Source organism: Pocillopora damicornis, chromosome 4 (genome assembly GCF_964200805.1).
Source record: "Pocillopora damicornis chromosome 4, jaPocDami1.2, whole genome shotgun sequence".
NCBI lineage: Eukaryota > Metazoa > Cnidaria > Anthozoa > Scleractinia > Pocilloporidae > Pocillopora > Pocillopora damicornis.
In genome coordinates this window covers 3,067,241-3,082,825 of record NC_142673.1, presented here as the reverse complement: position 1 = coordinate 3,082,825, position 15,585 = coordinate 3,067,241, and the positions used below count along the sequence as shown (strand labels likewise).

Genomic DNA, 15,585 nt, shown 5'->3' with positions numbered 1-15,585 from the left:
TGAGTAATTGTTTATGCCTTCCTAACCCGATTCCTCCCCTGCTTGTTGTGACGGATTTCTAAGTCGAGTTATGTACGGCCATAATTACAATTAAAACGTGCCGGCGGAACAAATATTTACAAATGCCGGGCATCTCGACAGAAACAACATCATTCGATACCTACACGTCGGTCTTTCTTGGACATGCCTAGACATAACTTGACTTCTAATTGGGTCACAATCTTTAAAGTCATTACGATTTTGCCGAATTACTTCAAAGATCTACTTGCATGCATAAGGTAAGACTTTGCTTTCAAACTTTGCTTGAAGGCAGTCATAAAGCCTTTGTCAGTAAGCCGGTTAGTAAACGGGGAGTAATTATAATAGCAGGGGGCGATAAAGGATGAGGGTTTATTATGACGACATCTGTGCTGTACGCTTTCCTCTAATTTTTTTTTTAGGCGCTACGAACAGGCTAAAACTAGATATCCGAAACAGTATAAAGATCTAATGTAGAGAAAAACTAACTTGACTCCATTGAGTGGAGTGTAAGTGGAGCAAGTTGAGAAACCGGCTGTAGGAGGGAACGAAATGAAAAATATAAACTTTTCACACTCAGTCAGTCTACGCAGTCTTATTTCTTATCGGATATCTCTCGGTTAGATGTTTAGAAAAACTGGCTAATATTAAATCGTCTCCCGTGCGTTAAAAGGTTTTAACATCCGTAACCTTTTTAGTAGAATATTTTCACACATCAATTATCGCGCCCACAATACCAAGGGTTGCTTTGGTAAACAGAACACCGTAAATTAATTATGCAGGCAATTGTTTTTGTTAAAGCAAAGTAAACTCACTATCTCTGACAAAAAGTGTAGGCACTTCAGCTTTTGCACCCCGTGAGCTTGCAAAGGGAACGGAACTCTTGAAGAAGAAAAGGAATTCTACTTGAAAGTTGCCGCGAGGTAAGATATCTCGGTGCGTCTTATAATCAAAAAAAAAAAAAGATTGGTGTTAAGTTTTGTTGGAGTAAACTTGTGTCATTTTTAATTAAAATCTTTTGTAATCTTTTCCTTGTCTGAGTTATCTCAGATGAGCAATTTTATTATTAAAAACTTCAATTCCCTCTGTTTTTCAAATATTTAGTGCCCGAAGGGCTTACATTACTATAACATGAAGCTCTGTCTCAAACAAAGCACTTTTTCCTGTTCCAGCTCTCGCGTTCTCCATCATGACGGTGTGGTTTTCGAGGCAACCCAGCTATTCAATTGAAACAACATTAAAGTTGGTGTTTTCTGTTGTCACCGCTGCTACTATGGTTAACGCTCAAAGTAGGTACAAATATATTTAAGGAGGAAAGTTAAAATGATTTGGTAGTTTTAGTTTAAAACTCTTTCGCGACCAAAGATCTACCTCTGTTCTCGTTGCCAGGACAATAACAGTAAATTAACGTAAACTTGAGAAAAAGAAAACAATGGAAAATAAACAACAGGTGAATAGCAGAGACAAGAGAAACTTATTAGCTTTTGTTCAGAACATTTTAAAACTTCACTAACTTCTCAAAAGTCATTTTTATATTTTTGACGCTCAGACGTCCCGGATAACAGGCCGTTGCATCGTTGTCTTTTTTTTTTCTTTTTTTTTTTGTCTGTCATGTCTTTCCCAATGATAAAAGCTGTTTACAGATTTTAGGAGGAGCGGATGTTTATAGACAACTGAACAATGGCCGCATGTTTAGCTAGAGAATGTGGTTTGTATGGTGCAATGCACTGCACGGCTCAAACTATCACGTAAAATGAGTTTGATTTGTTAACTCGGTGTTAAGGAACAGTGCCACTTCTTTACGCTGGAAATGTATCTCTTTTTTTGTTTCTTTTCAGTTGTTTCAACCCTTTATATTGATTTGATCCAGTTGCTTTTTCGCAGCAGTAGCGAATGGTAGTTTCGAGGACTCCCACAGCGTTGAGTCTACTGCTTTAAAATCAGAAAACCGACCAATCCTAATGATACTTTTCATCATTACCGTTGTTTTACTCAGAGTAATGCAAGTAACCATAGAGACATGGAAATGTTCCTTTAATATTGCGATTTCCTCTTTTGCCGGTTTGAGTTTGGCCTTATTTTAACTTCTCCACCACAATAGTTTCAAACTTGACATGTACAACACATACTTCTGTCGCTCACAACGATACCTCAGAGCTCCTCTACCTCCTTTGCTCTAAAAGGAAAAAGCTCAGACTGTGAAAAACTCGAAAGAAATGCGAGATTTGGTGCCTTATGACAGAAACATTCGAAAGCCAGTGGAAACAGACGATATTTCAAGATAGCTAAAACTTTTTTGAGACACCAATGTTTGGCTTCTGGCTTGTGCAAAATCGCAAATAGAATTGAAGTATTTAGACCAAGTATTGGATGTCATTTAAGACAATTTTAAATTTTATTTCTTTTCCAAATGCGTTGAGATTTGAAGCTTGTCACTGATAACTTTTAATTTAATATTTGGGTATAAAGGATAACTTGAAGATTAAAATGACATCCCAGCGTTTCTTCCCGCGCACTCGAATTCTTTAAAAATTAAACTTTTCTAACAACAACTGAACCAAAGAGCTCTTAAAAGACCCACAACAGAATTATCATTTTGCCTAATTGAAGATAATTCTAGAACCTGAGATTTTTTCAGTTTTATGTGTTTTTTTTATTTAGTGACCATGTTTATATTTGCATTCAATGACGTATTTTGAAGTATGTTTAAATTGCTCCATGATGTAAATTGTGACGTGTGTTTTGTTATAATTACCTCAACAACACGCATTTTGCTACATCCGTCGAGTCCTCCTTGAATTCTAGTCACTTCAAAAGGAGCTAGGTTACTTTCTTTACGTTACTGAAAAAAACAAAAACAAAATAAGGAATGACCTTGTCATGGCACAAATGTTTAGAGCCATCTTAAATACGTTTGGTATTCAGGAAGTTTTACACCCCTTGAATAATCGAATCTTGAGAATGCTAGGTCTACGGTCGGTTTCAAGAGTAAACTCGTTGCTAAGGTAACCTATTGATGAAGTAATTTTTATCAACTATTTTCTCCTCATAACATATTCACCATCAATGAACTTTAAAAAATAACTTTAAGCCTGTTCCAGGATGATCAGTTGAAGGGATGAGCGAAAAAGCGGGGTAAAACGAATGACAAAAAATGACGGAGAACTAAGAAGAGCGAAGGAGGGTACCTCGTCTCTTTCCCTTCGCCCCAAATTTGTCACTGCTTGTCACGCCTTTGTGTTTCAACGCACTCCTGTGCCAGGAGTGTGGCACAGGCTGGGTATTATTGGGTATAATTCATGATACTCGAAGAAAAGAGACAATGATACAAACTTAGTATTATTGCTTCATTCCTTTTTTAACAGCTGCCTCCATAACCCTAACTCCAACCACAGGTGTCCTGTCATCGGGTGTTAATTCCACTTCGCCCACGGAAACAGTTGCCTCCATGACCCCAACGCTAACAACAAGTGTTATGTCATCAAGGGTTAACTCCACTTCGCCCACGGAAACAGCTGCCTACATAACCTCAGCGCTAACAACAAGTGTCATGTCATCAAGTGTCAACTCCACTTCTACCACGGAAAGTCATAACATCACTTCGTTTCAAGTGATGATTGAATTCGTAGATATCACTTGGAATGATAAATTTCTGAATAAAACAAGCGATCAATATAAGAGCCTGGATTCTAACGTAACCGAGGCTGTAAAAGATGCACTCAGAGTTGAAAATGTGAACTCGACTGTCCATGTTATCGAGTTCAAACCCGGAAGCGTGTTGGGGTTTTTCAACATCACAGCAATGAAACCAGAAACAGAAGTCAAGGCGGCCCTAAGAAGGCAAATGAAGAACGGTACCATTGGTGATTTTAATGTATCAAAGACGCTGTTTTCTGGAAGTTTGTTTGATGTTGTCATTAAACTTAAGAAGGAATGCAATGATACTCATGCGTCAAATGTGAAACATGAGGTGGAAAATGTGTTACCTGGGAACGAAACGGCGACATTACAGAAAGTCATATGCCCAAAACCTGGTAACGTCATTATAGTAACCTTTCGCCTTCAAGTAGAGGATGCTTCTTCGAATAACCCCGACAAGCAACTTCAAGGTTTAAAAGCGAGCGTTGAGCGTGGCCAACTAAGAAACTTTTCATTAATTCCAGAATGGCAAGCTTACATCCCTGGGGAGAAACAGTTTTTGGTTTCTTTTAATCTAACAAAGCCTTCTGAAAATAGGAGCGTGACAATCAAGGACCTAGAAGTGGCTATCAAGGATATTTTCAAACTGGATGACAGTGACTACAGATACGTCACAGTTGATTTGATGAGTGACAATAAAACGGCAGTTGTTAAAATCGGTATGAAGACAGTCGCCATTGATAAGCCAGGAGCAGTAATGAACCCTTTGGATCCACTAAAGATAAAAGTCGAGACGGGTAAAATTGGAAACACTAATGTGCTACAAAAATCATTTGAAGCCTCCGTGAATCCCAGCACACTAACACAAAAAGTATTTCAAGTAGAGTTTCGACTTAACATGTCCGACTGCAATCTGAACATTAATCGTGAGAATGCTTCCAAAGCCGTCAACGATTACATACGCAATAGATTGAAAAAATACAAAAGCTTCCTGAAAGCTGACTTCCTGCGTGATAAACTCAGCTGTCAGAATGGGTCTCGCTTTAAAAAACAGCTCTTTATACATGGAGCCTTTTTAGTGTATGTACATCCGTCTGCTCCAGAATTACGTAGCCAGTTTAACCCATACTTACTCGAGTGCGGCAGAAATGCAGAGGGAGCAACCTATGATTGGGGAATACGGGTAACTCCTCTTACACCAACTCCAACCCAAACCAAAATAGGAGAGGGAATTCGAATGGTCTGCCTCAATAAACACAAGACTGAACCTACGTCAGAGCCCACAGCAGCCATCACTGTGACAGAAGGGTCAACATTTCCGACTTCTCCCAGCACAGAGGTACCAGTGTTAGATCCGAGTCTTTATGTCAAAGTGAGACTGGGTATCACTTGGGGAGAGTTTTGCTCCAAACTGGAGCACAGTCTAAAACAAAAAATAGCTTGGAACTTGTTCGACAAGAATGGTACGAAAATATCTCCCGACAGGATTATTTTCATCAACGTCGAGGAAAACTGCGCGGATCCAAGCAAGAAGGACGAGCAAGCAGAAGTGTGGTTCTACGTATCAAAAGTAGACTCCAATAAGCTGCACAAATGTCTCACACTAAAGGCTTACAAAGTACTGAAAATGTTCGTGGATAATGGAAATACCAAGCCTCTTGGACAAGATTTTGAGGGAAAGGTAAAGATTACTTTTCTTTGTTACTCACAAAATGTTTTCCCCTTCTAGTTTCAACGCCCATGTTAGTTTGTTTGTCCATAACATCGTCTGCTTACACCCTTGTCTATGTTGCTGACGATCTTACTGCATGTCTGTCTGTCTATGGTTCCTTGACTCTAACTCTTGTTTCTCAGTGAACTAGGCATAAATTTAGCTAATGCAACATGACATACAAATAAAACAAAGCGAAGAATAAGGCTGAAGAAAACCACAATCTGCGATAAAAGCTCACACTGTATAGAGCTTGAATTTCAGTTGTTTAGTAACAATAAGAATATACTCAAAGCGTTAATGGGCAGAATTAGTGTCCAGATATCAAGGAACAGATTGAGAATTTTAAAGGTATGGAGATTTTTTTTTCACTGAAACTGTGACCACCTCTTGATTTCAAGACTGAGGTATTATGTGTTTCACATAATTTTAGGTTATTCACGTAGATCTGGCTGGTGAGGATGCTTCCAAACACAAATCTAAGTACGATTCTGGTGATCTTTCATTACTGGCCATTATCCTTATCGCCGTCGCATGCGCAGTTGGTCTTCTCTTATTGACAATAGCATGCTGTTGTGTGAGTATATCAGCACCATTTTCAGTTTCATGAATGAGGAATATGAACATTTTGATGCGAGGGCAAGATTTATGGAAATATGTGTGCTTTCTGTGTTGCAAAACTTGAAGAAGTAGACAGGAACTCTTGGAAAGGAGACATAATGGAGGATGCTTATTTAAGATAGGAATGAATAAAAACGGAATAGGATAGAAGGAGTGGAAATGCAAAATAATAAAAATAATAAAAAGTGGACGAGTCAGTGACAGCCTATCCATCTGTTGAGCAGGATGTATCTGCTAGGGAAGATTTTTTTAATCTTAATACTCCAATAGCAAACTATTCACAACAATTTTATTTCTCAGCTATTCTGTTGTGGTGGAAAAAGGCGAAGAAAACAGAAAGAGGAAGATTCGCATCCAATGCACGTGTTAATTGACGCGAATGGTGTAGATGTACATGGTGATATGGGAAAAAATGATGACGATGACGATGAAAAGAAGAAGCGAAAAGCGAATAAGGAAAAGAAGAAAAAAGACAAAGGGAAAAAGAAAAAGAAAGAGAAAGAGAAAGAGAAAGAGAAATACGGAACTGATGGCGGAAACGAAGGTGCTCATAGCAAAGGAAAGGAGGTATACCATAAATAATCTTTTGAGGTTCTGAATAGGAAGCTTATACCGTCCGCCGGTTTCAATTTATTTAGTTCCAACTTTCTCATTTTTTGTTTTAAAGAATGTTTATGAATAACTCTTCATCTTACTTATACTTCGTTACTAATGGTTTCTTGATGTGCAGGTGTGAGCACGAGCTAAATAATACAAGCAGATACATTTTTCTCCTGATTCTTGGCCATTCATCTCTGTCGCTTAGTAATGCTAATTGAGAGACGCTATCTCCGCCTGTAGCAAAATGTGAACGTACGCACGAGTTTAATTCTTTCCAGAGTGCGTGGTCCTTGGTAGTTTGATTTAAAGAGTCAGTGCAAGATCGAGTTCTGATCATTCAGACACGTCGCTGGGTGAACTTGCTTCTTTTAGCAGTAGTGATAGGAACTGCCTAAACGGGTTATACAGCGCTGTGCCATTTCAAAGAGAATGACCGAAAAAAGTGCTGATAATTCCTTTTATCAGCTGACTAATTTATTAATAGTCAGAGTTATTTTTACAACAGGGAGAAGGTAAGGAGGCAGGTGGAAAGGAAAATGTCGTATCTTACGAAAACCCAGCTTACCTTACAATTAATAACAATGGGGATGGGAATGAGTGTAATTTAAATAACTCAGCAGCTGGTCCAGCTCCTGTCATTGTCACTAGCCCGGCTCCTGACATCGATGAAACTTTAGGAGACAACAGTGGCATTAGCCAACCAAAAACCAGCCAGGCTTCTGATACAGCTTCATCTGCTTCCGAGGGCTCCCGTAGAGGATCGGCAAATATTGGGGGAGAGGTACGTTCAAAATATATCTTTAAGTGAGGATAATCATTTATGCCTTTTATCAGCTGTGGGATGAACGAGCCCAATTTTTCCCTCCGATGCACCTCGCTATTTTTGACATCAGTACAGTAAGTGTGATTTATTTGTACCAGGAACAAGGCAGAGGTTCCAAGAGATCGAGCCCAGCTACTTTACGCCATAGTGATGCTCAATTCAAAGATCCCGGTAGGAGACGTTCTTCTGCTTACTCCACCCTTGACGATGAGGACATACCGCTAACACATAAGACTGGCACCGTTGGGATTGTGGCTTTGGCGATAAGAAACAGGAATGAAAAGAAGAAAGAGGCCGAATTCAAGGTTACAAGTACTCAAAGTTCACCATAAACTACAACTGCTGCTAATACAGTTTAATTCGAAGTATTTTTGCTTTAAAGTCTGAACTACCGCCGTAACATGCTTCACCAAACCAGTCAGAATTTTCAATCTGCTCTTTCTAAAGAGAGATATCGTATGTAAGTCTATTTGAAAAAAAAATTGTTTCGTGGATTCAAAAATTTTAGATTTAGTGTCATTCATTTCTTTAACGCAACCATTGCTTCTCTTTCATAAAATCATGTATATGTAACGAAAATTTTTATCCAAACCTTGTCATGTATCCTTATTAAGCCGTTTTCATCATCTCCCGATACTTTACATCTATCTAATAACAATATTGCGGACCTATGTCTTTTCAAGAACCTCAGCAAAGACGTACCTGAAGAGGAAGTGAACTACCCTGCTAGTACTCAGAGTAAAAACAGATCACCTGATGTACTGCCAGGTAATGATTCTCCAGCTTTACCAAGAAAATATAGTAATTTTTTTTTTGTTTGTTTGTTTTTTTTTATCATTTAATAGGATTAGATAAACCAATTGACATTTACTGACTTCCGTTTCAGCTCCTAAGACCAGAGTAAAATTATCTTCAAACCCAGATTACATAAATGCTAACTGGATCAGGGTATTTACAGTTGTTGTATACATTTCTTTACATTTTCGCTTGATCTCACGTACCAATGATAGATCTATGACATAATACTCTTTTGCATTCCTGAACAGGATCACAAGGGTCAGCGGTGTTACATCGCTACCCAGCATCCTTTGCACGAGACAGTGGAAGACTTCTGGCGAATGGTTTGGGAGCAGGAGTCTCGCTTGGTTGTCATGGTAAACGAGGAAGAGAAAGAAAAACCGGTACTTTGCTTCTGCTTTTGTGTTTTAATTCGTCTCGCGCCTAAGAGTGACTAGCATCTAATTTCTGCTTACGATACCACCCCTAAATTACACATTTAGGCCAGGAGAGTAAAGGAAATGATCACCAACTAAAAAGCTCTTGTTTTTTTTAACAAATTCTTCTTTACAGCACCTTAGGAATGTATAAAGAACAGAACGGAGAATATGCATGCTGATGCAAGGGTGTAAAGGGTTAAACATTTGAGATTACGGTTCTTTCCTTTGTTATTTCTGCACGCGTTAGGCGGAATTCATGGATTATTTACCAAGGGGAGAAGGAAGTGCAAAGAGCTTTGGTGGTATTGAGGTTACAGTCAAGCAAATCACGAAGAAAGCAGATTATACTGTAACCACTTTGAACATTGCAGACAGCAAGGTGATTATGGTTGTGAATAAAGAGTCTTATGAGGCTTAGAGCCTCTCGCTGGATAAATCATTTGATGTACTTTTGCCTTCTGTAATGTCTTCCAGTGTTATACGTACTGCAATGAGTTTTGGATAGTCTGATTAGCGTGTACAGAAACATATGCGAAGTACGTTAATCACTTGCGCACTTGTGTTTGATTCTTTGCGATTTGTCAAGTTTTGATTGATGCGTGCGCTGAGATATAGAATGCGTGAAATGCGCTTTTAGCTAGTGGTGTTCTGTGAAGATGGTGTGGTGTGCACCATGTGAATATTACACCTATATTTATTGGAGACTTCATGAAACGGTTCTTCGAATGGTCAGTGGCCTGGCAAAGCCTTGACTTAGAATTTCAAATGAATTAGAGTAAAAAAATTTTTGTTGTTATTCTATTTTACTTTCCACTACAGAAACCTTCTTCCTCACGCGAGGTGTCGCACATGAAATTCACCTCATGGAAGGAGCGTGCATTGCCCAACGTGGCTCTGTTTGTTGGGTTCGTGACTGCCACGCGAGAAGCGAGGAAGAAATATGAAAGCAGCAAGGCTCCAACCATTGTACATTGCAGGTCGGTGTTCGCGTGCTTGTTATAAACAGCACACAATAACTTCCTTCTTTATTTTTTTGTATCGTTTCCTACCAAGGTTAAAAGCAACGCAAAACCGTTCATGTTGTACCTCCGATCCTTTGTCCTGGTTTTGCTCCTGTGTTTTTTCAGTGGGAGCGAATGGGCGGAGATAGCTTTCATGAATGCAAGGATGCAAGTGGATAACCTGCATTCAACTTGTAGCGACCTGAGGAGACCCCCCTCCCGCCCCATCAAGCGCCCAAACATCTTCCATGCAATATTTATTTTTTTCTTATTAATATAACGATTTACAACCGTCTCCTTCAGTGATGGCCTGGGCTTTACTGGTGTGTATATTGCTGTGGATATCGGCGTTAAAAGTCACGAAGAAAGTAAAACATCAGTCGTTGATGTGTTTGAGTTGTCCAAAAACCTCAGACAGGACCGCCATGGTATCGTCTGTACCCTAGAACATTATAACTTTATCTACCAGGTATTATATAATAAGCTCAGTTATGCACGCATTCTGATTGGTTCTCACTTATGATCTAATGGAGGACAGACGTATAGATGACGTCATCATTAAAACTTTTTTTCCCTATGTTTTAATTCTTTATTATATAAAACAAATAGATTCCAAGTTGCCGTGGGTCTTTCCAGTAATAGATCTGCGCCTCGTGTGCTACTCTTTTGTTCTTACCACATTTTGACGTCATCTGTGATATATTACTGGAAAGACGCACGGCAACTTGGAATCTATTTGTTAATGTGAGAACCACTGGCTCGCTTGTGACCTTTTTAGTGATTACTGATGCTTTCTCTTAGAGAATCGCCCTTGGGGGACAAGGCTACAATGAAAAACAAAGAGTCTGAAAGAAGAGTAAATTATATTTATTATGAGGAATATAGAACGAAGGTCTTCAAGGGAACCTTATGCGGTCAAAAATCCCTTCCTTGCTGAATTTCGTCTGGCTATAGGGATCGATCTGTTAAGATCTGTATGTCTTCTGTACACCTACCTGTCAGTGATTCAGTCTGTCCGTCTGTCTGTTTGTCTGTTAGTCTATCAGTTCACGTGTAGACTGTAGACGTCAGTTCTTTGTCCGGCCGTCTAAATTGATTTGACGAATATTAACTTAAAATGGGAAAGATCCTGAGAAAGAAGTTTCTGTATTCAAAGTACAACCGTAACCCTTGACCAATTAAAATTTCGTTTCCAGGCGCTGTATGAGTACACAGTCAACTATGATGAGTCAGCAGAGGTAACTACACTGTCTCTTAAGAAATGAATAAACATTATGAACAGCTTCAGATATCTTAGGAAGATGAAATTCTGTGCTTCGAATTTTTTCGTGCAAAAGTGAATTTAACTTAATCTTCCTAAGAACAAATACCTCTGGACTAGATATAACTTGCGAGACTTCCCACTTGTAGAATAATTAAGTCTTAGATGCCTTGGCCGGCTCAGTTTATTAACTTGATAATCTCTTGATTAAACATGTTTAACATTTTTATTTCTTTCAGACTCAAAAGCTCTGAGGAACTGAATGAAACGATTTATTTTTGACATGATACCGAAAAAAAACGAGCTTGTAGTCAGACTTATTCCCCCTTTTGACAGCTTTACTGTTCAGTCACAAACGCAGCTATGGAAATCTTGTTATCATTACATTACTTATTAGGTTAATAATTTCATCATATTTTGTTCTGCATGTTATTTGAGCAATGTTATCGAATACTAGATTATTATAGAGCGGAGGCAAGTAGTCGTTACCGTGGTCAAGTCGTCGGCTATTTTTAGTAGTGGAGACGTTCAAATTTGTACTTAAACTTGGACGAAAATCAAGTTGTCATCTTAAAGTTGAGTTCATGGCCAATCTGCCCTTGTTATGATAACTTAATTATACTTTATCGTGTGCCCGTGACAGAAACTTGTTATGAGTCTGTCACACTCAGAGGAAGTTGGCCGCACAATAGATATTATATTTTTTTAATACTTATCTATTTTTCAAGAGCTTACGCAATTTTATAGTTAGGCTTTGCTGCCCTTAATGGTAAAAGACTGTGGTCAACTAAATACGGATATTTCCTGTTTTGTTCATACAGCCAATTAAAAGGCTACAAAACATGTTAAAAACTGCCGGTAGCAGTCAGTCTCATCTGCGACATATTTAATATCTCACGACGTTCTGTCCGCTAGAGGAGCATTAATCGTCGAACCTTCGTGCGAAAGGAGCCCAACCACGAGATTGTTTGTTTGTGTTTTTGTGATAGTTTTTTTTTAAATTTTTTTTTTACTTATGCCTCCCCCTTTCCGATGTAATCAAGACAATTTTCGACTTGCCCTCCCCCCTCCACTCTCTCTCACACACACACACCCTACCCTTACATGCTAATACACACCTCTCGTTTTCAAAATGACGGGGGAGTGGGGGGTGTGGCTGGTTCGAAGTTCGATACGGAGTTGGTCAGGAATGGATCAGCATGCCTTGAACTAATTGGTTTTGAGTACCCGCTGTAAGGAGAGGTTATACTACACTCCTACATATTTCAAGGTCCGGATCCGGCAAGGCAACAAAAACTGTATCTTGCTTAGAATCCAGTTCTTTCTTATTTAAATTACGTGACTTTAACATCGTTACAGCAGCAGCGACAATGAGGAGTGCGGTTTGCGGGTTTTCCCGTCTACTGCGTATTTGCGGTCTTTATTGGTTGTTTGTTGTATAAACAGCTTTCAGAATGTAATTACCTTACGGAGCCGCCATAAAAAAAACATACAAAAAAAGGAGGTATCGTCTCTATCAGCTTTTATACGCAATGTCCACTGCGTATTTGCGGTCTTTATTGGTTGTTTTTTTTATATAAACAGCTTTCAGAATGTAATTAGAGTTCAGCCTCTAAAACCCTAACTTAGTAACACTCAAACTATTGTGAGCACACGTTTCACACGTTTTATTTCAATACGCGTACTACTCCAAGAACAATGTCAAGGATAACTTGAGTTCTTCTTTATGGTGAGTAGAGAGAGATATTACCATTCAAGACCGATCAAATTAGCACAGTGCAGCTTTGTTTTCGCTTTATTTCGAGCATTTACTTGGAAGAGAGATAACCCGTCGAAGAACGATCTGATTACGCTTGTGTTCAACAAATCAGTGGATCACATGTTTAACTTGATTAAATTAGCAAAATGACATTGCTGAACACACCTACTGTTTAACTTCGCATTCATGTGGGACAATGCCAAACTTGCAGGCCATAACCAAGGATTAAAAAAATCAATATCGATGTTTACTTTTCTGACATGCCTGTCAAATCACTTAATTCCTAGCACGTTTAGTGTTGCGCGTCGGGTCGAGAGTTCAGAAGACTTTTCTGTTGCTTATTTCATCCCAAGCATACCGATTTCTCGCAAACAGTGACTACGCGAGTGGCTTACACAAACAAAGGTAATAGTATGCTCCTTCCTACGCGACTTTAGCAAGCTCAGGATCTCTATTGAGTCGATAAGCAGCACCTTAATAATTCTAGAAACAAATCAAAGGAATCGCCGCCAACGTGCAAGAGGCAAGGTCAGTTGACGTTCACTCAAGCTGCGGTGGTCTTGCACGAGCTGTGCGTCCCCTCAGCAAATTGCGAGTGCGCTTGTCATCGAATGTATTCTACGAGACAATTTTGTGTTAAGCTTAATTACGCCTCTATTGGCTCTATATATCTCCTCCGTGAGCTGTTTAAAGCACTTTTACTTGTTATGATTAGATTCTAAATCTGTTGGATCTCTAAGCTTATAATTTTGGGGTCAAAGAACTGCCTAGCCAACGAGAAACAAAACACTAAATTCAATTCGTTGAATAGGAACCGAGGATATCGTAGAGATATTTTGAAATAGATTCTTGTGCTCCGATGAACTTTTGTGGTAGAAAGTAATCAGAGAAGAATTTGGATCAATTTTTACTGAAATTCAGCTTATCTTATTAGAAAGGAAGCAAGCTTATGGAATAGATATCCAACATTCTTGAAATAATTGGACTTCCTCTCAGCTGTTTGGCGTCACTGCACGTGAGAGAGAAAACCGTCAGGCGGTGTTTACTTCTATAATTATGCCCGCCCCATTTCATCTTATGCAACGCAACCAGCCAAATGAATTTTTTCGTGCGAAGGTCATAAGTCGGGAAAAAACTTTGAATATTACTGTGCTTTACTTCTATAGAGGCCGACAAACTCGTGATCACGCAAATCTGTGTTAGAGTAATTGTTTTGATTATTTTAAACCAATCTAAACATCCATCATCCATTGGTAGAAACCCCTACTATTTTCTAATAAATTCTGCAATCTGATTGGCTTCGCAACTCGATAGCTATAACATGATGAATATAACCACATTGTGTGTGGTTGTAAGCAAAATAAAACAAAAACAGGAGCCTGTCTTGTTGTTTTAAAAATTTTGAACTTCTAGTACATTATATTTAAAACCCTCTAATTAGATCATTCGCTTTCGATTTCTATGGGTGATAAGATTCAGGCCTCGTCCTTATCAACTACCGATAGGAATCTCGAGGTCATATCCAAATTATTGATCGGAATTATTGTTATTATTTTTTTTAATCCTTACGCTATGCTACCTCAAATATTATTTACAAACAAGTGGTCATATATGAGCAGTTTGCATTGTTCTGTTTCTCCACAATTTCATTGACAGTCGGTGACTACATTTGGCTGAGAGTTGGCAGCAACATAAATGCCAAACGGAGCGGATCGGGGAATTTTCAATTATCAAAAAACGATTTTTTTCACGCTTAAGCCTGAACAAGCTGAGAAATACTGCTAGAAATTGATGTTAAATACTTCATACTGTGTTAAAGCATGCGATCCTGTCGTTGCAAGAATTTTTGGTGATAGCCAAGTAGCTGAAAAACATACGTCTGATCTGATGGGAAGGAGGTTCCGGAATCCCTGGGTCCGCCGCCTAGATCCATCACTTATACCGTTTCCTAAAACTGGACAAGGGTATACTAAGTTTCCGGTAAATTATATTTTCTTATCAGTGAATCGATTTTTTTTCAATAAACAGGTTTACGATGAGACCTGCATTACTGCTCCTGGTATTTATCGGCGTCTTCGGTATGTTAACGAACTTTATTATTTACAATTGTGTTTCTCTATTTCCACATATTTTTTTTCCTTTGTTTATTTTCATTTGTTTATGTCGTATCAGGGAACGAAACAGCCGCAATTAGGTCAAAACTTTTGTTAGAGTCATGTACAGAAATGATGATTTCGTTGCTAGAGCTGCTGTTATTGTTCTTTGGAGAACGTCCCCTTTCCTTAAGTGATCTCTAAAATTCACAAAACGTTTTAGCAGTATTTCATTCTCAAAGGCACTATTCGATCGCATCAAGTACAACTCTGTCTCACACGTAATTCTACTAGATCCTATTCTTATATTAGCTATGGTCTTAAATTTGGTCACACAGGAATTTCCGGTCTTTGTCGATTCTTATCTATTGGTTCAGCTTACATTTATGTCAAAATCACCACGCCCTATTTGTCACGCAACATGATAACAAACCGTTTCCGTCAGTCGTTGCTGTTGTTGGTGGTGGTTAACTGATGATACAGTTGTTATTGTCATAACATCTTCTTAATATCTTTCTTTTTTCTGCAGCGTGTTTTTCGGCGGAAGAAGATCCCAGCATTTTTATCCAGGTGACATGGGAAATGTTATGGACACGACTATGTGATCTTCTCCCAATTTTTGCAAAAAAACTTTCTGGTGAACTTTACGAATTTAAAGGACTCAAGCTGCGAAAAGTCAGTGAAAAAAGTATTCGTTTCATGAACGAGGAAACCTACTGCAGTGGTGGCAGAAGCACTGAAAAGGCTATACTGTACTTTTTCATCTCAAAGAGTGAAAAAGATCTTAGTTATTCAGACGTGGATAGGAATCGTACGATTCTTGCTTACAAGACACTTTATGA

The 15,585-nt window shown here is 38.7% G+C and overlaps 2 protein-coding genes across 6 annotated transcripts in view; both read left to right on the top strand.

The window, feature by feature from the left end:
• Window positions 1-148: 148 nt before the first annotated feature.
• Window positions 149-11,743, top strand: LOC113665249 (uncharacterized). Of its 2 annotated transcripts, none has more exons than XM_089203504.1 (16): window positions 149-278; window positions 855-941; window positions 1,191-1,307; window positions 3,384-5,338; window positions 5,802-5,945; window positions 6,290-6,556; window positions 7,095-7,370; window positions 7,511-7,717; window positions 8,096-8,180; window positions 8,299-8,360; window positions 8,459-8,593; window positions 8,877-9,008; window positions 9,449-9,606; window positions 9,934-10,099; window positions 10,827-10,868; window positions 11,131-11,743. In XM_089203504.1, the coding sequence occupies exons 3-16, from the start codon at window positions 1,208-1,210 to the stop codon at window positions 11,143-11,145; spliced, it is 3,744 nt and encodes a 1,247-aa protein (XP_089059630.1). In that variant the 5' UTR covers window positions 149-278; window positions 855-941; window positions 1,191-1,207; the 3' UTR covers window positions 11,146-11,743. The 2 variants fall into 2 exon arrangements, with proteins under 2 accessions (XP_089059630.1, XP_089059629.1); XM_089203503.1 differs by having other exon boundaries at window positions 150-278; window positions 850-941.
• A 657-nt stretch (window positions 11,744-12,400) lies between these two features.
• The window catches only part of LOC113665306 (uncharacterized), a 5,834-nt gene continuing 2,649 nt past the window's right edge, over window positions 12,401-15,585 (top strand). The window contains exons 1-3 of one of the 4 annotated variants that reach the window (XM_027180982.2): window positions 12,401-12,620; window positions 14,679-14,728; window positions 15,273-15,585. The exon at window positions 15,273-15,585 is cut by the window's right edge and continues 52 nt beyond it. In XM_027180982.2, the coding sequence (XP_027036783.2) occupies window positions 14,686-14,728; window positions 15,273-15,585 (356 nt within the window). In that variant the 5' untranslated portion in view covers window positions 12,401-12,620; window positions 14,679-14,685. Of the gene's footprint in view, window positions 12,621-12,785; window positions 13,179-14,210; window positions 14,444-14,678; window positions 14,729-15,272 lie in introns of those variants that run through there. The other 3 variants (XM_027180980.2, XM_027180981.2, XM_089203506.1) reach the window with 3 other exon arrangements.

What these genes read in the sequence shown, in the direction of transcription:
- LOC113665249 (XM_089203504.1), top strand. Translation starts at nt 1,208, where the DNA reads ATGACGGTGTGGTTTTCGAGGCAACCCAGCTATTCAATTGAAACAACA. An exon ending in AGGAAGAGAAAGAAAAACCG is followed by an intron (nt 8,594 to 8,876) that starts GTACTTTGCTTC and finishes TGCACGCGTTAG; the next exon opens with GCGGAATTCATGGATTATTT. An exon ending in ATTATAACTTTATCTACCAG is followed by an intron (nt 10,100 to 10,826) that starts GTATTATATAAT and finishes TTTCGTTTCCAG; the next exon opens with GCGCTGTATGAGTACACAGT.